The 21,890-nt window shown below is 51.5% G+C and overlaps 2 protein-coding genes across 4 annotated transcripts in view; one reads left to right on the plus strand and one right to left on the minus strand.

Moving 5' to 3' along the window:
• A2M (alpha-2-macroglobulin) overlaps positions 1-20,267 on the plus strand; it is an 82,377-nt gene extending 62,110 nt beyond the window's left edge. The window contains exons 32-36 of the mRNA XM_077258511.1: positions 16,199-16,289; positions 16,386-16,454; positions 18,245-18,347; positions 19,601-19,645; positions 20,132-20,267. Coding sequence (XP_077114626.1) covers positions 16,199-16,289; positions 16,386-16,454; positions 18,245-18,347; positions 19,601-19,645; positions 20,132-20,157 — 334 coding nt within the window. The 3' untranslated portion in view covers positions 20,158-20,267. The remainder of the gene's footprint in view (positions 1-16,198; positions 16,290-16,385; positions 16,455-18,244; positions 18,348-19,600; positions 19,646-20,131) is intronic.
• Positions 20,268-20,812: 545 nt separating this feature from the next.
• Positions 20,813-21,890, minus strand: part of STN1 (STN1 subunit of CST complex) — a 30,121-nt gene continuing 29,043 nt past the window's right edge. For all 3 annotated transcript variants that reach the window (XM_077258515.1, XM_077258518.1, XM_077258516.1), the window contains exon 10: positions 20,813-21,433. In XM_077258515.1, the coding sequence (XP_077114630.1) occupies positions 21,276-21,433 (158 nt within the window). In that variant the 3' untranslated portion in view covers positions 20,813-21,275. The remainder of the gene's footprint in view (positions 21,434-21,890) is intronic.

Consider the following 21,890-nt stretch of genomic DNA (forward strand, 5'->3'; position numbering starts at 1 on the left):
GAAGGAGAGGAGGGACAGGCGAACTGATGCACTGATCCTGCCCATGAATCACACCCTCGCAGTCCCAATAAATAAGACACCGAGGGGCGTTGTGTGGGTCAGGGCGGCCGCAGAGGCGCAGGCAGCCAAACAATGATGCCAGAAGACGGGCAGCGCTACCAAGGGGGTTGCAGCGTGTCATTACAAAGGAAAGTCACACCACCGGGACGGTTAAATGGTCACACAGAGGACACATTTCAGACGTGTTTTCAGTTCCACATGTGCGAGGAGAATACGTTTCTGAGCCACCTTGCACACATGCAGCATTACCGCTGTACAAGGTGGCTGGATAACGTAAAAACGCCTGGGGGAGGGGGGACAGGTTCCCTTCAATTTCAGTTCTTGTGTCTGCGTGGCTTTTGCAGGACACGTTGCCGGCTGCACAGCAGGGGAACAGCTGGCGGTGCTGGACCCCACTGACACATTGGCTGGTGTTTTTCTCTGTGCAGCTAGCACATCTGGGCCCCAACTGGCGGTGTGTTAGAGCCCAGGGACAGCAGGAGGAGGAGCAGGAGGAGGAGGAGCAGGGGGAGGGGAGTGTAGGCCGAAGCCTGCACTGGCGGCAGCTTTGGGTCTGTTGTGTCTGCGTGGCTTTTGCAGGACACGTTGCCGGCTACACAGCAGGGGAACAGCTGGCGGTGCTGGACCCCACTGACACATTGGCGAGGTGTTTGGCTCTGTGCAGCCAGCACTTCCGGACAGCAACTAGCGTTGTTGGAGCCCGGGCTCTGCAGGTGGAGCAGAGTGTAGGCCGAAGCCTAATTGAACCGATTTCAAAAGTCACCTTTAACCCCCCCTCAGGGGTTACAAAGTAGAAGAGCCACAGCTTATGCAGCAGCAGTGCTGCGCAAGTCAAAGGTTGCTCTTGTAATTTTTCTCCTTGCACACGCTGAATGGAACACGTATAACATTCAGCCCTTTATACAGTCAAACTGTGTAATGGAGGCGAGAGTTCCCTTTGTAATGAGACGCAGCACAGGTGTCAAGAATCCCACCTTGGTGCTGGGTGCAGCCTCCCGAGCGTTGTTATTTGCTGTACAGGAGTCTGCGCTGTCGTGTTATCCCCTGGCCTAGCGCCGTTAGCGCTGCCCATCTTCTGGCATCATGTAATGTCGGCCGGTGCGGTTCGCGATGCCCATGAATCCCAGCCCCGCAGTGTCTTAACATTGTTAAAACACTGCGGGGCTGGGATTCAGGGCCTGGCGCAGCACATATGTTGGCCTCTCACACTCGGGTCCTTACACCCGCTTCAGACTGTGCGGCGTCATCTGATCCCTTATCGCATGCCACGGCCATGAAGCCGCACAGTCCGAAGAAGGCGGAAGGAGAGGAGGGACAGGCGAACTGATGCACTGATCCTGCCCATGAATCACACCCTCGCAGTCCCAATAAATAAGACACCGAGGGGCGTTGTGTGGGTCAGGGCGGCCGCAGAGGCGCAGGCAGCCAAACAATGATGCCAGAAGACGGGCAGCGCTACCAAGGGGGTTGCAGCGTGTCATTACAAAGGAAAGTCACACCACCGGGACGGTTAAATGGTCACACAGAGGACACATTTCAGACGTGTTTTCAGTTCCACATGTGCGAGGAGAATACGTTTCTGAGCCACCTTGCACACATGCAGCATTACCGCTGTACAAGGTGGCTGGATAACGTAAAAACGCCTGGGGGAGGGGGGACAGGTTCCCTTCAATTTCAGTTCTTGTGTCTGCGTGGCTTTTGCAGGACACGTTGCCGGCTGCACAGCAGGGGAACAGCTGGCGGTGCTGGACCCCACTGACACATTGGCTGGTGTTTTTCTCTGTGCAGCTAGCACATCTGGGCCCCAACTGGCGGTGTGTTAGAGCCCAGGGACAGCAGGAGGAGGAGCAGGAGGAGGAGGAGCAGGGGGAGGGGAGTGTAGGCCGAAGCCTGCACTGGCGGCAGCTTTGGGTCTGTTGTGTCTGCGTGGCTTTTGCAGGACACGTTGCCGGCTACACAGCAGGGGAACAGCTGGCGGTGCTGGACCCCACTGACACATTGGCGAGGTGTTTGGCTCTGTGCAGCCAGCACTTCCGGACAGCAACTAGCGTTGTTGGAGCCCGGGCTCTGCAGGTGGAGCAGAGTGTAGGCCGAAGCCTAATTGAACCGATTTCAAAAGTCACCTTTAACCCCCCCTCAGGGGTTACAAAGTAGAAGAGCCACAGCTTATGCAGCAGCAGTGCTGCGCAAGTCAAAGGTTGCTCTTGTAATTTTTCTCCTTGCACACGCTGAATGGAACACGTATAACATTCAGCCCTTTATACAGTCAAACTGTGTAATGGAGGCGAGAGTTCCCTTTGTAATGAGACGCAGCACAGGTGTCAAGAATCCCACCTTGGTGCTGGGTGCAGCCTCCCGAGCGTTGTTATTTGCTGTACAGGAGTCTGCGCTGTCGTGTTATCCCCTGGCCTAGCGCCGTTAGCGCTGCCCATCTTCTGGCATCATGTAATGTCGGCCGGTGCGGTTCGCGATGCCCATGAATCCCAGCCCCGCAGTGTCTTAACATTGTTAAAACACTGCGGGGCTGGGATTCAGGGCCTGGCGCAGCACATATGTTGGCCTCTCACACTCGGGTCCTTACACCCGCTTCAGACTGTGCGGCGTCATCTGATCCCTTATCGCATGCCACGGCCATGAAGCCGCACAGTCCGAAGAAGGCAGAAGGAGAGGAGGGACAGGCGAACTGATGCACTGATCCTGCCCATGAATCACACCCTCGCAGTCCCAATAAATAAGACACCGAGGGGCGTTGTGTGGGTCAGGGCGGCCGCAGAGGCGCAGGCAGCCAAACAATGATGCCAGAAGACGGGCAGCGCTACCAAGGGGGTTGCAGCGTGTCATTACAAAGGAAAGTCACACCACCGGGACGGTTAAATGGTCACACAGAGGACACATTTCAGACGTGTTTTCAGTTCCACATGTGCGAGGAGAATACGTTTCTGAGCCACCTTGCACACATGCAGCATTACCGCTGTACAAGGTGGCTGGATAACGTAAAAACGCCTGGGGGAGGGGGGACAGGTTCCCTTCAATTTCAGTTCTTGTGTCTGCGTGGCTTTTGCAGGACACGTTGCCGGCTGCACAGCAGGGGAACAGCTGGCGGTGCTGGACCCCACTGACACATTGGCTGGTGTTTTTCTCTGTGCAGCTAGCACATCTGGGCCCCAACTGGCGGTGTGTTAGAGCCCAGGGACAGCAGGAGGAGGAGCAGGAGGAGGAGGAGCAGGGGGAGGGGAGTGTAGGCCGAAGCCTGCACTGGCGGCAGCTTTGGGTCTGTTGTGTCTGCGTGGCTTTTGCAGGACACGTTGCCGGCTACACAGCAGGGGAACAGCTGGCGGTGCTGGACCCCACTGACACATTGGCGAGGTGTTTGGCTCTGTGCAGCCAGCACTTCCGGACAGCAACTAGCGTTGTTGGAGCCCGGGCTCTGCAGGTGGAGCAGAGTGTAGGCCGAAGCCTAATTGAACCGATTTCAAAAGTCACCTTTAACCCCCCCTCAGGGGTTACAAAGTAGAAGAGCCACAGCTTATGCAGCAGCAGTGCTGCGCAAGTCAAAGGTTGCTCTTGTAATTTTTCTCCTTGCACACGCTGAATGGAACACGTATAACATTCAGCCCTTTATACAGTCAAACTGTGTAATGGAGGCGAGAGTTCCCTTTGTAATGAGACGCAGCACAGGTGTCAAGAATCCCACCTTGGTGCTGGGTGCAGCCTCCCGAGCGTTGTTATTTGCTGTACAGGAGTCTGCGCTGTCGTGTTATCCCCTGGCCTAGCGCCGTTAGCGCTGCCCATCTTCTGGCATCATGTAATGTCGGCCGGTGCGGTTCGCGATGCCCATGAATCCCAGCCCCGCAGTGTCTTAACATTGTTAAAACACTGCGGGGCTGGGATTCAGGGCCTGGCGCAGCACATATGTTGGCCTCTCACACTCGGGTCCTTACACCCGCTTCAGACTGTGCGGCGTCATCTGATCCCTTATCGCATGCCACGGCCATGAAGCCGCACAGTCCGAAGAAGGCGGAAGGAGAGGAGGGACAGGCGAACTGATGCACTGATCCTGCCCATGAATCACACCCTCGCAGTCCCAATAAATAAGACACCGAGGGGCGTTGTGTGGGTCAGGGCGGCCGCAGAGGCGCAGGCAGCCAAACAATGATGCCAGAAGACGGGCAGCGCTACCAAGGGGGTTGCAGCGTGTCATTACAAAGGAAAGTCACACCACCGGGACGGTTAAATGGTCACACAGAGGACACATTTCAGACGTGTTTTCAGTTCCACATGTGCGAGGAGAATACGTTTCTGAGCCACCTTGCACACATGCAGCATTACCGCTGTACAAGGTGGCTGGATAACGTAAAAACGCCTGGGGGAGGGGGGACAGGTTCCCTTCAATTTCAGTTCTTGTGTCTGCGTGGCTTTTGCAGGACACGTTGCCGGCTGCACAGCAGGGGAACAGCTGGCGGTGCTGGACCCCACTGACACATTGGCTGGTGTTTTTCTCTGTGCAGCTAGCACATCTGGGCCCCAACTGGCGGTGTGTTAGAGCCCAGGGACAGCAGGAGGAGGAGCAGGAGGAGGAGGAGCAGGGGGAGGGGAGTGTAGGCCGAAGCCTGCACTGGCGGCAGCTTTGGGTCTGTTGTGTCTGCGTGGCTTTTGCAGGACACGTTGCCGGCTACACAGCAGGGGAACAGCTGGCGGTGCTGGACCCCACTGACACATTGGCGAGGTGTTTGGCTCTGTGCAGCCAGCACTTCCGGACAGCAACTAGCGTTGTTGGAGCCCGGGCTCTGCAGGTGGAGCAGAGTGTAGGCCGAAGCCTAATTGAACCGATTTCAAAAGTCACCTTTAACCCCCCCTCAGGGGTTACAAAGTAGAAGAGCCACAGCTTATGCAGCAGCAGTGCTGCGCAAGTCAAAGGTTGCTCTTGTAATTTTTCTCCTTGCACACGCTGAATGGAACACGTATAACATTCAGCCCTTTATACAGTCAAACTGTGTAATGGAGGCGAGAGTTCCCTTTGTAATGAGACGCAGCACAGGTGTCAAGAATCCCACCTTGGTGCTGGGTGCAGCCTCCCGAGCGTTGTTATTTGCTGTACAGGAGTCTGCGCTGTCGTGTTATCCCCTGGCCTAGCGCCGTTAGCGCTGCCCATCTTCTGGCATCATGTAATGTCGGCCGGTGCGGTTCGCGATGCCCATGAATCCCAGCCCCGCAGTGTCTTAACATTGTTAAAACACTGCGGGGCTGGGATTCAGGGCCTGGCGCAGCACATATGTTGGCCTCTCACACTCGGGTCCTTACACCCGCTTCAGACTGTGCGGCGTCATCTGATCCCTTATCGCATGCCACGGCCATGAAGCCGCACAGTCCGAAGAAGGCGGAAGGAGAGGAGGGACAGGCGAACTGATGCACTGATCCTGCCCATCAATCACACCCTCGCAGTCCCATTAAATAAGACAACGAGGGGCGTTGTGTGGGTCAGGGCGGCCGCAGAGGCGCAGCCAGCCAAACAATGATGCCAGAAGACGGGCAGCGTTACCAAGGAGCTTGTTGCGTGTGTCAATACAAAGTCAAATCACACCTGAGGGACGTTTTAATGGTCACAGAGGACACATTTTAGACGTGTTCACTTCAACATGGGCAAGGAGAATAAGTTTCTGAGCCACCTTGAACACATGCAGCATTACTGCTGTTCAAGGTAGCTGTAAAACATAGAAACACCTGGGGGAGGGGGGACAGGTTCCCTTCAATTTCAGTTCTTGTGTCTGCGTGGCGGTCGCAGGACACGTTGCCGGCTACACAGCAGGGGAACAGCTGGCGGTGCTGAACCCCACTGACACATTGGCTGGTGTTTTTCTCTGTGCAGCTAGCACATCTGGGCAAAAACTGGCGGTGTTAGAGCCCAGGGTCAGCAGGAGGAGCAGGGGGAGCGGAGTGTAGGCCGAAGCCTGCACTCGAGCAAGTTGAAAGGAAACCTTTAACCCCCCCCCCCCCCCCAGGCGTTTGTAGCTGAAAGAGCCATTGTGTACAGCACTAATGCTGGAAAAGGTAAACTTAGCTCTTTTAATTATGGTCCTTGTACATGCGGAACCTAACATTTATGAAATGTGTCTCCTCACAGCGTTAAACCGTCCGGTAGGTGGAACTTTCCTTTGTCGTGTGACGCAGCACAGCCATCATTTTTACCCCCTTGGCGCCGTGCGCCGCCTCCTCAGCGTTGTTTGAATCTGTCCCGGAGCCTGCGCTGTTAGGTTAGCCCTTGGCCATGCACACATGTTGCGCTGCCCGTCTTCTGACCTCATTTGGTGTCAGGCTGGCTGCGCCTGTGCGGGTGCGCTGGCCGAGATCCCGCCTCGCAGTGTCGTCTAATGTAATCCCACCGCGGGCCTGTGATCCGTGCCCGTGCGCAGTGCATATCCTCTCCTCTCACTCCCCTCCCTACGGCTTTTTCAGACTGTGCGGTGTCACGGCCGTGGCATGCTATTAGGGACCAGCTGACATCGCACAGTCTGAAGAAGCCGTAGGGAGGGGAGTGAGAGGAGAGGATATGCACTGCGCACGGGCACGGATCACAGGCCCGCGGTGGGATTACATTAGACGACACTGCGAGGCGGGATCTCGGCCAGCGCACCCGCACAGGCGCAGCCAGCCTGACACCAAATGAGGTCAGAAGACGGGCAGCGCAACATGTGTGCATGGCCAAGGGCTAACCTAACAGCGCAGGCTCCGGGACAGATTCAAACAACGCTGAGGAGGGGGCGCACGGCGCCAAGGGGGTAAAAATGATGGCTGTGCTGCGTCACACGACAAAGGAAAGTTCCACCTACCGGACGGTTTAACGCTGTGTGGGGACACATTTCATAAGTGTTAGGTTCAGCATGTGCAAGGAGCATCACGAAAAGAGGCACTTTTTCCCTTTGCATCATTACTGCTGCACAAGGTGGCTCCTTCAGTAACAAACGCCTGGGGGGGGGGGGTCAGGTTCCCTTACATTTAACTTGTTGTGTCTGCGTGGCGGTCGCAGTACACGTTGCCGTATACACAGCAGGGGAACAGCTGGCGGTGCTGAACCCCACTAACACATTGGCGAGGTGTTTGGCTCTGTGCGTACAGCACTTCTGGACGGCAACTAGCGGTGTTGGAGCCCAGGGACAGGTGGAGGAGGAGGTGGAGGAGATAGGAGGGATTGCCACACACACAGCAGGGGAACAGCTGACGTTACTGAACCCCAATAACAGAGGAGGGACTGTTGACTGTGCGTACAGCACTTCTGGACGGCAACTGGCGGTGTTGGAGCCCAGGGACAGGTGGAGGAGGAGGAGGTTGGAGGAGGTTGGAGGAGGTAGGAGGGATTGCCACACACACAGCAGGGGAACAGCTGACGTTACTGAACCCCAATAACAGAGGAGGGACTGTTGACTGTGCGTACAGCACTTCTGGACGGCAACTGGCGGTGTTGGAGCCCAGGGACAGGTGGAGGAGGAGGAGGTTGGAGGAGGTAGGAGGGATTGCCACACACACAGCAGGGGAACAGCTGACGTTACTGAACCCCAATAACAGAGGAGGGACTGTTGACTGTGCGTACAGCACTTCTGGACGGCAACTGGCGGTGTTGGAGCCCAGGGACAGGTGGAGGAGGAGGAGGTTGGAGGAGGTTGGAGGAGGTAGGAGGGATTGCCACACACACAGCAGGGGAACAGCTGACGTTACTGAACCCCAATAACAGAGGAGGGACTGTTGACTGTGCGTACAGCACTTCTGGACGGCAACTGGCGGTGTTGGAGCCCAGGGACAGGTGGAGGAGGAGGAGGTTGGAGGAGGTTGGAGGAGGTAGGAGGGATTGCCACACACACAGCAGGGGAACAGCTGACGTTACTGAACCCCAATAACAGAGGAGGGACTGTTGACTGTGCGTACAGCACTTCTGGACGGCAACTGGCGGTGTTGGAGCCCAGGGACAGGTGGAGGAGGAGGAGGTTGGAGGAGGTTGGAGGAGGTAGGAGGGATTGCCACACACACAGCAGGGGAACAGCTGACGTTACTGAACCCCAATAACAGAGGAGGGACTGTTGACTGTGCGTACAGCACTTCTGGACGGCAACTGGCGGTGTTGGAGCCCAGGGACAGGTGGAGGAGGAGGAGGTTGGAGGAGGTAGGAGGGATTGCCACACACACAGCAGGGGAACAGCTGACGTTACTGAACCCCAATAACAGAGGAGGGACTGTTGACTGTGCGTACAGCACTTCTGGACGGCAACTGGCGGTGTTGGAGCCCAGGGACAGGTGGAGGAGGAGGAGGTTGGAGGAGGTAGGAGGGATTGCCACACACACAGCAGGGGAACAGCTGACGTTACTGAACCCCAATAACAGAGGAGGGACTGTTGACTGTGCGTACAGCACTTCTGGACGGCAACTGGCGGTGTTGGAGCCCAGGGACAGGTGGAGGAGGAGGAGGTTGGAGGAGGTAGGAGGGATTGCCACACACACAGCAGGGGAACAGCTGACGTTACTGAACCCCAATAACAGAGGAGGGACTGTTGACTGTGCGTACAGCACTTCTGGACGGCAACTGGCGGTGTTGGAGCCCAGGGACAGGTGGAGGAGGAGGAGGTTGGAGGAGGTAGGAGGGATTGCCACACACACAGCAGGGGAACAGCTGACGTTACTGAACCCCAATAACAGAGGAGGGACTGTTGACTGTGCGTACAGCACTTCTGGACGGCAACTGGCGGTGTTGGAGCCCAGGGACAGGTGGAGGAGGAGGAGGTTGGAGGAGGTAGGAGGGATTGCCACACACACAGCAGGGGAACAGCTGACGTTACTGAACCCCAATAACAGAGGAGCGACTGTTGACTGTGCGTACAGCACTTCTGGACGGCAACTGGCGGTGTTGGAGCCCAGGGACAGGTGGAGGAGGAGGAGGTTGGAGGAGGTTGGAGGAGGTAGGAGGGATTGCCACACACACAGCAGGGGAACAGCTGACGTTACTGAACCCCAATAACAGAGGAGGGACTGTTGACTGTGCGTACAGCACTTCTGGACGGCAACTGGCGGTGTTGGAGCCCAGGGACAGGTGGAGGAGGAGGAGGTTGGAGGAGGTAGGAGGGATTGCCACACACACAGCAGGGGAACAGCTGACGTTACTGAACCCCAATAACAGAGGAGGGACTGTTGACTGTGCGTACAGCACTTCTGGACGGCAACTGGCGGTGTTGGAGCCCAGGGACAGGTGGAGGAGGAGGAGGTTGGAGGAGGTAGGAGGGATTGCCACACACACAGCAGGGGAACAGCTGACGTTACTGAACCCCAATAACAGAGGAGGGACTGTTGACTGTGCGTACAGCACTTCTGGACGGCAACTAGCGGTGTTGGAGCCCAGGGGCAGGTGGAAAAGCAGAGGAACACAATGTAGGCCGAAGCCTGAGAAAGTCGAAAGGGAACCTTTAACCCCCCCCCCCAAGGCGTTTGTAGCTGAAAGAGCCAGCTTGTGCAGCACAAAAGATGCAAAAGGAAAAGGTGGCTCTTTTCATCATGCTCCTTGCAAACACAGAACTAAACACTTATAAAATGTGTCCCCTGAAGCCGTGAAACCGTCCCGGAGGTGGGACTTTCCTTCGTAATATGACGCAGCACAGCCATCATTACTACCCCCCCGCCGCCGTGCCCCGGCTCCTCAGCGTTGTTTGATTCCGTCCCGGAGCCTGCGCTGTTATGTTATCCCGTGGCCAGGCACACTTAGCGCTGCCCATCTTCTGACATCATTTGGTGTCAGGCTGGCTGCGCCTGTGCGGCCGCGCTGGCCGAGAGCCCGCCTCGCAGTGTCTTCTGATGTAATCCCACTGGGGGCCTGGGATCCATGGCCATGCGCAGTGCATATCCTCGCCTCTCACTCCCCTCCCTACGGCTTCTTTTCCAGACTGTGCGGTGTCACGGCCGTGGCATGCTATTAGGGACCAGCTGACACCGAACAGTCTGAAGAAGCCATAGGGAGATGAGTGAGAGGTGGAGGTTCAGATATGCACTGCGCATGTCCATAGATCCCAGGCCCCCAGTGGGATTAAATCAGAAGACACTGCGAGGCGGGCTCTCGGCCAGCGTGGCCGCACAGGCGCAGCCAGCCTGACACCAAATGATGCCAGAAGACGGGCAGCGCTAAGTGTGCCTGGCCACGGGATAACATAACAGCGCAGGCTCCGGGACGGAATCAAACAACGCTGAGGAGCCGGGGCGCGGCGCCGGGGGGGTAGGAATGACGGCTGTGCTGCGTCATATTACGAAGGAAAGTCCCACCTCCGGGACGGTTTTACGGTATCAGTGGACACATTTTATAAGTGTTAAGTTTTGCGTGTGCAAGGAGCAAAACCAAAATAGCTACCTTTTTCCTTGTGCAGCATTACTGCTGCACAAGGTGGCTCTTTCAGTAACAAACGCCTTGGGGGGGGGGGGGACAGATTCCCTTACATTTCAGTTGTTGTGTCAGCGTGGCGGTCGCATGACACATTGCCGGCTACACAGCTGGGGATCAGCTGACGTTACTGAAACCCAATAACACTGGGTCGTATGTTTTCACTGTGCAGACGGCACGTCTGAGCCTCAACTGGCGGTGTTGGAGCCCAGGAATTTAAGTTCAGGTGGTAGAAAGATGAACACAACAGGAGACCTGGATAACGTATACAGTGACCTAATTATTTAATCAGGAGGAGGAGTGGCAAATTCCTGCGAGATCCAGGCCTTGTTCATTTTCAGGAAAGTAAGCCGGTCAACGTTATCGGAGGATAGTCGCATGCGACGGTCAGTTAGTACACCACCTGCAGCACTAAAGACACGTTCCGATAATACACTGGCCACAGGGCAAGACAGCACCTCCAATGCATACTGGCTTAGCTCTGGCCATGTATCCAGCTTTGAGACCCAAAACTTGAAAGGGGAAGAGCCGTCTGGGAGTACAGCAAGAGGGCAAGACATGTAGTCTGTCACCATCTGACGGAACCGTTGCCTCCTGCTGACTGGAGCCGTCTGTGATGGTGTAGACTTTTGTGGGGGGCACACAAAACTGTGCCACAGTTGGGCCATACTGGTCTTGCCTTGGGCAGAGGCACTGCTTCTGCTCCCTCTTTGTGCAGAGCCTCCACCACTGCCTGGACGCACTGAGCTGCTTTGGAATGCAGTAGCAGCACTTCTCTCAGTTGGAATGGAGAAGATGATGGAACTGACCAGTGTGTCTTGGTACTCCCGCATTTTTCGCTCCCGGTTCAACGGTGTGATGAGGCTTTCTACGTTGTCCCGGTAGCGAGGATCGAGGAGGGTGAACACCCAATAATCAGACATGTTGAGAATGTGGTCGATGCGGCGGTCGTTTCTCAGGCACTGCAGCATGTAATCCACCATGTGCTGCAGACTGCCAACTGCCCAAGAAACGCTGTCCCCAGCTGGAGGCGTGATCTCTGCCCGCTCGTCATCACCCCACCCTCGCTGTACACACTGAGTACTGGACAATTCGGGAACTCCCTCCTCTGGACGGATGTCTTCCTCCTCCATTGACTCCTCCTCATCCTCCTCACAAACTGTCCCCTGCCTACGCGTTTGTGAGGAACCACGTGGCGCTGACTGTCCAGAAGATGATGGAAGTGGTGAATCCTCATCCTCCACCTCTTCCACAACATCATCCCTTAGCGCTTGCAGTGATTTTTCAAGCAGGCAGATAAGGGGGACAGTCATGCTGACTAGTGCATCATCTGCACTCGCCATCCGCGTGGAATAATCAAAGGGACGCAAAACCTGGCAGACATCCTTCATAGTGGCCCACTCTGTGGTTGTGAAGTCTGTACGGCGCTGACTGCGACTTTTTTGCGCCTGATACAGCTGGTACTCCATTACAGCTTGCTGCTGCTCACACAACCGCTCCAACATATGTAACGTGGAATTCCACCTGGTAGGTAGGTCACATATGATGCGATGTTCCGGCAGGCGGTGTCGGCGCTGCAGAGCCGCAATGCGCGCTTTTGCCGTGCTGGAACGCCGCAAGTGAGCACACTCTAGGCGGACCTTGTGCAGCAGTGCATCAAGATCCGGATAGTCCCTCAAAAAACTCTGCACGACCAAATTGAGCACATGTGCCAGACATGGGATGTGAGTGAGGTTGCCGAGGCCCAGGGCTGCCACCAGATTTCGGCCATTATCACACACTACCATGCCTGGCTGGAGATTCGCTGGCTCAAACCACACATCGCTCTCCTGCTTGATGGCATTCCAGAGCTCCTGCGCTGTGTGGCTACGATTCCCCAAATAAATTAATTTCAAGACGGCCTGTTGACGTTTGGCCACGGCTGTGCTCATGTCGGTCGTAACAGGTACACGTTCATCACGGGTCCATGTGGAGGTGGACTGTGACGGCTCCTGCAGCGATGATTCTGAGGAACTGGTGTAAGAGGAGGAGTCAATGCGTACAGAATGGATTCCTGCAATCCTTGGAGTGGGCAGGACACGTCCTGCGCCACTCGCACGGTCTGTACCCGGCTCAACTACATTAACCCAATGGGCAGTGAGGGAAAGGTATCGCCCCTGTCCATGTTGACTGGTCCACGCATCGGTGGTGAGGTGGACCTTGCTACTGACGGCGTTCAGTAGCGCGTGTTTTATGTGTCCCTCAACATGCTTGTGCAGGGCAGGGACGGCTTGCCTGCTGAAGTAAAAGCGGCTGGGCACACTGTACTGTGGGACTGCCAATGACATCAAGTCACGGAAGCTGTCAGTCTCCACCAGCCTGAATGACAGCATTTCCAGTGACAGAAGTTTGGCAATGCCTGCAGTCAGAGCCTGTGCTCGTGGGTGGTTTGACGAGAAAGGCCGCCTTTTCTCCCATGCCTGTACTACCGATGGCTGTAGACTGGGCTGGGAGTGTGTGGTTGACTGGGAAAGTGGTGCTGCGGGTGGAATGACAGCGGGTCTCTGGACAACAGGGCCAGAGGTTCTTCCACGGCGATCCTGGGAGGAAGCCGAACCAGCTGCGTGTGAGCTAGAGGAAGAGGCAACACGAGCTGAAGAGGTGGTAGCTGCCGCTGTTGGTTGGCCTAGCTCTTCAGTGTGTTTGTCTAACTCCGCCGGGTGCCTGTTGCGCACATGTTTCCACATGTTGGAGGTATTGAGGTTGGCGACTTTTTGACCTCTTTTGATTTTTTGATGACACACCTTGCATCTGACATAGCAAATGTCATCTGCAACTGTGTCAAAAAAGGACCAGGCACTGCAAGTCTTGGGAGCCCCCCTTTTGACTTTTGGAAGAGACATGCTCCTTACGGGTGCCAAAGCGGAGGCTGCAGGATCCGCAGTCTTCCCCCTCCCTCTCCCTCTTTGGGCCGTACGGGGAATCTCTTCCTCAGAGCTGCTCCCACCACCTTCCTGTCCCTGACGCCAAGATGGGTCAAGGACCTCATCATCTACACTACCCTCTGCCCCCAACTGCTCCTCCTGGGTAGTCTCAGCAGCAGAGCACGCACCAGTAAGTGGCACCTGAGTGTCATCATCAGCTGATGCGGCCTGCGAGGTGGTGACCGGAGCCACTGGCCCACCCGCCTCTTCAGAGGAAGACAGAAAAAGCGGTTGGGCATCACTGCACCCTGCCTCTTCTTCCATTTCTCCAATGCTGCTTGGCTGGCCCCCTGTTTCCAAGCCAAGAGATGATTCAGAGAACAGAAGTAGAGACTGCTCCTGTCCTGGGATCTCTGTCTGCCTGGGCAATTTTGCAGGTGGTGAAGAGACAGATGGCTGCTCTCCAGTGCTCTGTGTCTGAGAGGATGTGGCACTAATGGAAGTTGATGCATTAGCTGCCATCCATCCCACAACGGCTTCAATTTGGTCTTGACGCAGCAGCGGTGTACGGCGCTCGGCGACAAAGCTGCGCATGAACGACTGTTCCCTTGTGAAAGTGGGTGCTGATGACTCACCGGTGCCCGCAGCAGGCACAGAATCCCCACGTCCCCTCCCTGCTCCGCGCCCACGCCCACGCCCACGTGCCTTACTCACTGCCTTCTTCATCTTGGTTGACTGATAAAGATAAGCAGAAAAGTACTAACGGCTTTGTGTGCTTATTCCTGAGCAACTCCTCCTAACAGGTATAAGACACACTAATTTTCTAAAGTGTGGACTAGACTTGAATATGAGCTAATGTGGCCTACACAAATGTAAAGTGGTGTAACTGGTGTGTTTGGTGAACTTTATTATTTATTTATTTTTTTGGGCCTGAACTGACAACGGATAGAGCTGCAGTCACACGGAGACCGTGCAGACAGACGTAAACGGCGCTGCAAGGCCCAAAAACCCTCCTCTACTTTATCCTATGTAGTGTTTTTCCACAAGTTAGCTGGAGACGGGTGGAAAGACACTAATAGGATTTTTTTAAATTAATTAGCAGCAGACTACACTACTTGAAAACAAAATGAAAATTGATTTGGCGGTATGACGCAGTGAACAACCCTGAGCTGGAGACAACCAAGCTACGGCTGCTCACAGACTACAGGGCGAGCTGCAGTCACACGGAGACCGTGCAGACAGCCGTAAACGGCGCTGCAAGGCCCAAAAACCCTCCTCTACTTTATCCTATGTAGTGTTTTTCCACAAATTAGCTGGAGACGGGTGGAAAGACACTAATAGGAATTTTTGGAAAAAATGTGCAGCAGCCTGCACTACTTCAAAAAAAAAAAAAAAAAGGACAGTATGAGGCAATGAACCACCCTCCCTGAACTGAATACAACCAGCTATGGATGGCCTATGTGGCTGCACTCAGACTAGAGAGTGGGCTGCACTCACACACACACACAGAGAGACCTTGCAGATCGCTGTGAAAACAGCGCTACAAGGCAAAAGGAAGGTGATTAGTAGGTGAACACAGCGGTTGCTAAATTAGCCTTTGGAAAGCACAAAGAAGCAAATCGCTATCTCTAAACTGTCCCTCAGTCAGCAAACAGCGCCCTGTCACTAACTGAATTCACAGCAGAGTGATCGCAAAATGGCGCCAGCGACTTTTAAACTGCATCATGACATCATTTAAGCAGCCAATCACAGCCTTGCCAGTAGTTTCATGCCCTCCATGCTAAACAGGATGTGCCCACACTTGGAATCTTTCTCATTGGCTGAATTTCTGAATTTTGAATCATGGAACTTCCGATTCCGGTATCCGATACGCGCCAAGTATCGGAATCCCGGTATCGGAATTCCGATACCGCAAGTATCGGCCGATACCCGATACTTGCGGTATCGGAATGCTCAACACTAGTGGTGATCCATTGCTAGGTGTTATGGATGTTGCAAAAACTCACCCATATTATGGCGATCAAAGGGATCCATTGGGCACAACTCACTAAACCAAACCTTTTAAGAGAAGGAACCTTAAACCTTTTTGCAGACAATAATTTTCTTGCTCGATGCACAAAATTTAAGGACAGATGTTGATTGGGATGAAATCCAAAATCTGTATTAACACAAAATCTGGAATTGTGATTGTAGGGAGAGGTGTAACTGTAGTGGGTTGGCGAGGTGCGGCCATTCCTCCTGTACCACATATGAGGACTTATGGTGGACACAGCCAAACATTCACAGGACACCAAGTTTCACACCATAATGTTATGTAAGGCTAGGATATGATACACAAAAAAAAGGAAGAAGCTGCTCAAACAATGCACACCACGCACAATGAGACGAACATGATAATATACTAATATCAAAGGGGAATTTTTATTGACACATGACAACTTCAAAACATGTAAAACATAATTAAAACCAGTACAAACATCAATTGGCACATAATCATATCACATGTATAAAAATACAAAATACAAAATACAAGTCAATGTAAGGCTAGGATATGAAACGCTGATCATTGGAGGCCTGAAGGCTAGGCTCTCACGGATACCAAGAGCGAGGTAGATTTAGTCCAGCATTCCCAGGTGGCAGGACAGACTTAGTGCTCATGGAAGCATCTGGCAAAAAGTGAAAGCTTTATTCGAGGTTGACACCAGCAGTAGTGTGCCACACGGGCACTTGCTATAGTTTTGTGGTCCATTTATATTTTTTTATTACTTTTTTACCATGTTTCATCTATAAAAAACACGCAAAATAACAAAAGTACAATCTGTTCCCACAGCTACATTGGTAAGAGAGAGCACTCAAATATGGCACTGGTAGAAATCAGGCTCCCGTCCGGATACACCCCGGTCAAGTCTTCTGTCCAACAGGTACAGCCAACGCTCGCGATATAATCACGGTGTAACATGTATGGATTTCCTAAATAAAATCATGTCATCGATAATTACTCTTTTGTTTTTTTTCAGCTAAGTAGAAGCAACTTGGTTAGCAGGTCAGAGGCGCATCCCAACAAGGTGATCGCGTACTTTGAGAAGGTGAGCTCCTCTCTCGTCTTCTGGACTCTCACAAACACTGCGTGCAGGGTGAACGCCAGGCGTAGACGTCAAGTCATTATGTTCTTGCACCCATTATAGTTACGCCCCTGATTGTAAGAGTTACATTCATTCGCATCCCGGCCCTGGAGACTAGAGGGGCCACAAAGGTCACTTTGTCCAATAGGAAAGGACTATTGCGGTTAAAGATCAGTGATAGCTTGTGGACCTCAATGCAAAATTCTCAGAAGGGCCCCCAACTATGTTTTTGCAATATTCGTCGAACACAGCAAAACGTCATTAGAATCAAATGGGAGTAGAAATTACAGAATATGTTCGGAACCGATCAAGAAACATACATTCGGCACGAATAGGGTATGGCATGAATAAGGCAAATTCAGATTTGGCGACTGAATCCGAACAAATTCGCTCAACTCTAAGTCCTGATTAGTTCCCTGGTATAATGGGCAACCATTGGCACCCAGCGTTATGGTCACAGGGGATTTCGATGGAGTGATCGACTTCTCTTACTTCGATTACACCCTTAGGTGTCATGTGGCACATATATATTAATGGTGCAATGACAGTTATGATTAATTAAATTCAAAATAAGTCCATCAAATTTAAAGGGACTCTGTCACCTGAATTGGCGGGCTATGTAAATGCCCTGTGTCCGGTCCGATGGGCGGTGTTTCCTCTTCTTTCATTCACCCCTTCCTTCCCCGCTGTCCACAATATTTTCTTGAATTTGAGTAGGTGTCCTCCGTAGTTCACGCGTGCACAATGCAATCTTGCCTCGCGCAGTATGCTTTGCCCAACTGCGGGCAAAACCGAAAAGAATTACTGCGCATGCGCCGGCGCACTATATCCCGGAACACAGAGAAATACTTCCAGGACATAGTGCGCCAGCGCATGCGCAGTAATTCTTTTCTGCTTTGCCCGCAGTTGGGCAAAGCATACTGCGCGTGTGCGAGGCAAGATTGCATTGCACATGCGTGAATTATGGAGGAAACTCAAATTCAAGAAAATATTGCGGACAGCGGGGAAGGAAGGGGTGAATGAAAGAAGAGGAAACGCCGCCCATCGGATCGGACACAGGGCATTTACATAGCCTGCCAAATTCAGGTGACAGAGTCCCTTTAAAGGGGTTTCTGAGACTTTAATGTTAATGACCTAATATGTGGATAAGTAATCCATATCAGATCAGCAATAGTCAAATTCCTGATCACAACCATCATCAGCTGCTTAAAGAGGCCGCAGCGCCCAGGAAGTGGCGCCACTCCGTACATTGTGTAGTGGCCATGAATGGTACTGATTGCTCGTTCCTATTCACTTGCATGAGCGACAACTTGCAGTACCAGTCACGGCAACTACACAACGTGATTGACTATCAGTATTAGGCCACGTTCACACTAGCAGTATTTGGTCAGTATTTTACATCAGAATTTGTAAGCCAAAACCAGGAGTGGGTGATAAATCCAGAAGTGGTGACGTGTTTCTATTATACTTTTCCTCTGATTGTTCCACTCCTGGTTTTGGTTTACAAATACTGACCAAATACTGAACATGTCAACATGGCCGTAGAACTCAAGAAGGACTTTTTACTTGTTTTTATTTTTGGTAGTGAAAAGGCAAAGGGAACCTGGCAGAATGGACTCAATAGTGTGGACAGAGGATTTTGGATTAAGTTACCTATTAAGATTCCAGCGTATTTATTGCCACTAGATTTGGAGCAATATTACATGTAATATTACCATGTACTAACTTGCCGCCATTGTTTTCTGTTGTATCAGCTTGGTAAAGCCGGAAAGTTCTTCAGATTCTCAGTGGAACGAGACATTCCTGTTAGTAACCTCCAGGCGGCCACCGCTACCATCCTAGACTACTATGAGACAGGTAACGGGCACTATAGATCTGTGCATGCAGTCCCTGATAGTAAGTATACAACATAATCGCCAACATCTGAGAAAAGATATCAGGGAGAATCCAAAAATGGAAACCAGAAGTCCACATTCCCAAATAATGTTCCCATACCAGATCTCCTAACAGAAACACATAGACCCGATCCTTTATTAAGACCCCAGACCAGACCCTTATTGGATACAGACCTCAAGTCAGATCTAGCCTGTAATACAGACCCCAGACCAGACCCCAAGTCAGATCCAGCCTGTAATACAGACCCCAGACCAGACCCTAAGTCAGATCCAGCCTGTAACACAGACCCCAGGCCAAACCCATATTGGATACAGACCCTAAGTCAGATCCAGCCTGTAACACAGACCCCAGACCAAACCCATATTGGATACAGACCCTAAGTCAGATCCAGCCTGTAACACAGACCCCAGACCAGACCCCAAGTCAGATCTAGCCTGTAATACAGACCTCAAGTCAGATCCAGCCTGTAATACAGACCCCAGACCAAACCCATATTGGATACAGACCCTAAGCCAGATCCAGCCTGTAATACAGACCCCAGACCAGACCCTAAGTCAGATCCAGCCTGTAGTACAGACCCCAAACCAAACCCATATTGTATACCGACCCCAAGTCAAATCCACTCTGTAATACGGACCCCGGACCAGACCCACTCCTACATACAAACCCCTGATCATTTTCCCCAAGAATGAATACTTCTTTCCTTCCCCTTATATACTTAGACCCTAGACCAGCCTCACTAGTTTACAGACCCCAGACCAGTTCCAAACACTATTACAAATCCTGAAATACCCACTTACTGACCTTGTTTAGCTACAGTACTTAAGTATCACGGTTCACTCTCTGCATCTGGTGTTGCCTGTGGCAGATATGGGAGATGAAGGACAAGAATGGGTGATGAAGAGCATTATTACACAGACCCATACAATACCATCTGCAGGCACAGTAATTTGCTAAGCCTCAGATTAGCCTGATAGTTGACATGTCTTAAATTATGAGCTTGTTTACCACTAGGGGGCGCTCACGGCAGACAGATTTACACAGTTCAGTTGCAGCTAGATAACTCCATTTGCGGCTAGCTCCCCCTAGTGGTGGGTGCAGTAAAGCACAGCGATTTATTACTGCATCAATGTTCTCTCCACGCATTTCCATCTCTATGGCTGATATTATTATACAGCTGTGTCTGGTATAATTATTATTTTCTTCTCTTCCAGATGACATCGCCGTGACAAAATATTACCACCCCTGCAGTAAAAATGGTAAGGAAATGCAGATCTGAACTGAAGTGGCTTTGAAAGAGGGAAAACTATATTAGGTGCAGAGGTTCTAGCTGCATCTGTACCAAAAAACAGCATTATTGCAATAATTGGGTTTCATTATTAATTTTGGGCTGTTTGGTTCTGACCCTCACTGATCTGAACAGAATTAAAGGGCCTACAACATATAAAAAAATTAACCAAACTGTTTGGTTACTTTTTTTTTTTTTTTTACTTACTATGGGAAAATGCCTCAAAGGCCTTGAGAGTAATGTATTAAAGTACTAATATTGGCATCACTCTCCTTATCCGAAGGGGCATTCCTGTAGGAACCGCAGTCTGATGGGTCAGTGTAGGATTTGCCATCTCCACAGATAATTTCTGAATCATTTCTATGGGTAAAAGAAAAAACATTCTGGGAATATTAGGGCATTGCTATTAATTCTTTATTTTGGCATTTTTATAACAATTGACTTTTCATTTTCCCAGGAGATGAAATGCAGAACGCTGAGTAGTACAGGAGGGAAAAGAAGACGATGAGAACATTCGGATACAGAACTAGTCAGATATTGAGCATTCACCCGTTCCACTATATATACAAAATATCACAAGGTTTCTTTTTTATATGTTAACGTTTTACATGATTTGTGAGACATATTAAAACACCTTATCTGTTATAAAGTGTCTGGTGGATTTTATATTAATCACTTATGTAAAGTTTATCATGGGATAGTTAGAAAGACAAAAGATGATCTTTGAGATCTAACTTGCCCTTTTTAATAAATACTTGTATTCCAGTGTGCACATACCCTAGCTTCATATTATGGGTTTCCATGGGCGAGCAGCTGTATTCAAGCCGTACACCACCAAGCACAACACCAAGCGATGGAAGGAGTGGTGTAAAGCTGCCACCAATGGACTCTGGAGCCTGGCCTCTCCCCAACAGCAGGGTCTGACCTCACAAATGCTCTTCTGGATGAATGAGCAAAAATTCCCACAGAAGCCTCCAAAATCTCATAGAAAGCCTTCCCAGATGAGCGAGCGCTACTAAAGCTATGAATAACTCTTGGATATAGATCATAAAAGATCCTGTAAGGGCAACGTGGAGGAGTTCTAATACATAGCGTAGATAGATAAAAATGACCATTATATTTATATATTATCTGAAAATGTATTATAATATTCCTGTTGTATAAAAAAAAATAAAAAAAGCGCACATTAAATATAATCATTACAGATAGACTATGGTTATCCATGATTACAAATCAGTCTTTTAGGACAAGAGGCGCCTTCACTATCTGGTCCTGCAGCCCATCATTACTGCAGTGATTACCGCCGGCCTCCATTACCAGGGCTGCACCTGTATAACAAAAGTACAATATCTTAAGAAAAAAAAAATCCGAATTCCCATACAATGGAAGTCCTATATCAGTTATGTGCGATCCGACAGGCGCATGTTTGGATGAAGGCCAAATTTCATTTCTTCCCATTCTGGTACATGGCATCATGGGCGCAACGATTGGCCCGTGCCAGTGAGGGGTCCGCCAACGCCATTGCAAACTTCAACTGGATGTGCGTCCTCGGAGCCCATCGGACTCTGGCTACGCCACTGCATGGCATTCTGTCTCCTTCATCAGAAGGACGTGTAATATTTTTCCATGGTGCTAATAATGTCGCTGTTCCTTTCGAGAGCATCAACGACGCGCTGCAGGACGGTTTGACTGATGCAGGAACCAAAGGTCTGTTGCACGCAGGTCAGTATGTGGAGAAAATGGCAGCCTTTATCAGCGTCTAAAGAAAAAGGAGAGGACTTATTAATTAATCAGGAGACATGCATAAAAAATCCCCACCCCCCACACTGATCCCAACAGCAGAGGGCCCAAAATCCTGTGTGCGAATGAGCATGTGCGACCACGGCTTCATCAATGGAAGATGGTCGCACATGCTCACTGACGCTTCAGTCACACCTTGAATTTGTTTTTAGGACCCGACTTCTCATTATTGGTCGGACACCCACAGAATATACGTTTGCCACCTATCCGGTGGTTATGGGAATTATTTTGGTTTTGGGACGACCCTTTTAACCCCTTCCTAACCGCCCACTGGCTTTTGACACAGCGTCCCCACAGAGATCTTTACTAACCTCTTGGGAAACATATTGAATAACAAATATAAATACACTATCATTTATAAAAATCAATACAAATGTTAAACAAAAAAGGTAAATATGTAGTTAAAACACATGGTT

The sequence above is a fragment of the Ranitomeya variabilis genome, chromosome 4 (genome assembly GCF_051348905.1).
Source record: "Ranitomeya variabilis isolate aRanVar5 chromosome 4, aRanVar5.hap1, whole genome shotgun sequence".
NCBI classification, from domain to species: domain Eukaryota; kingdom Metazoa; phylum Chordata; class Amphibia; order Anura; family Dendrobatidae; genus Ranitomeya; species Ranitomeya variabilis.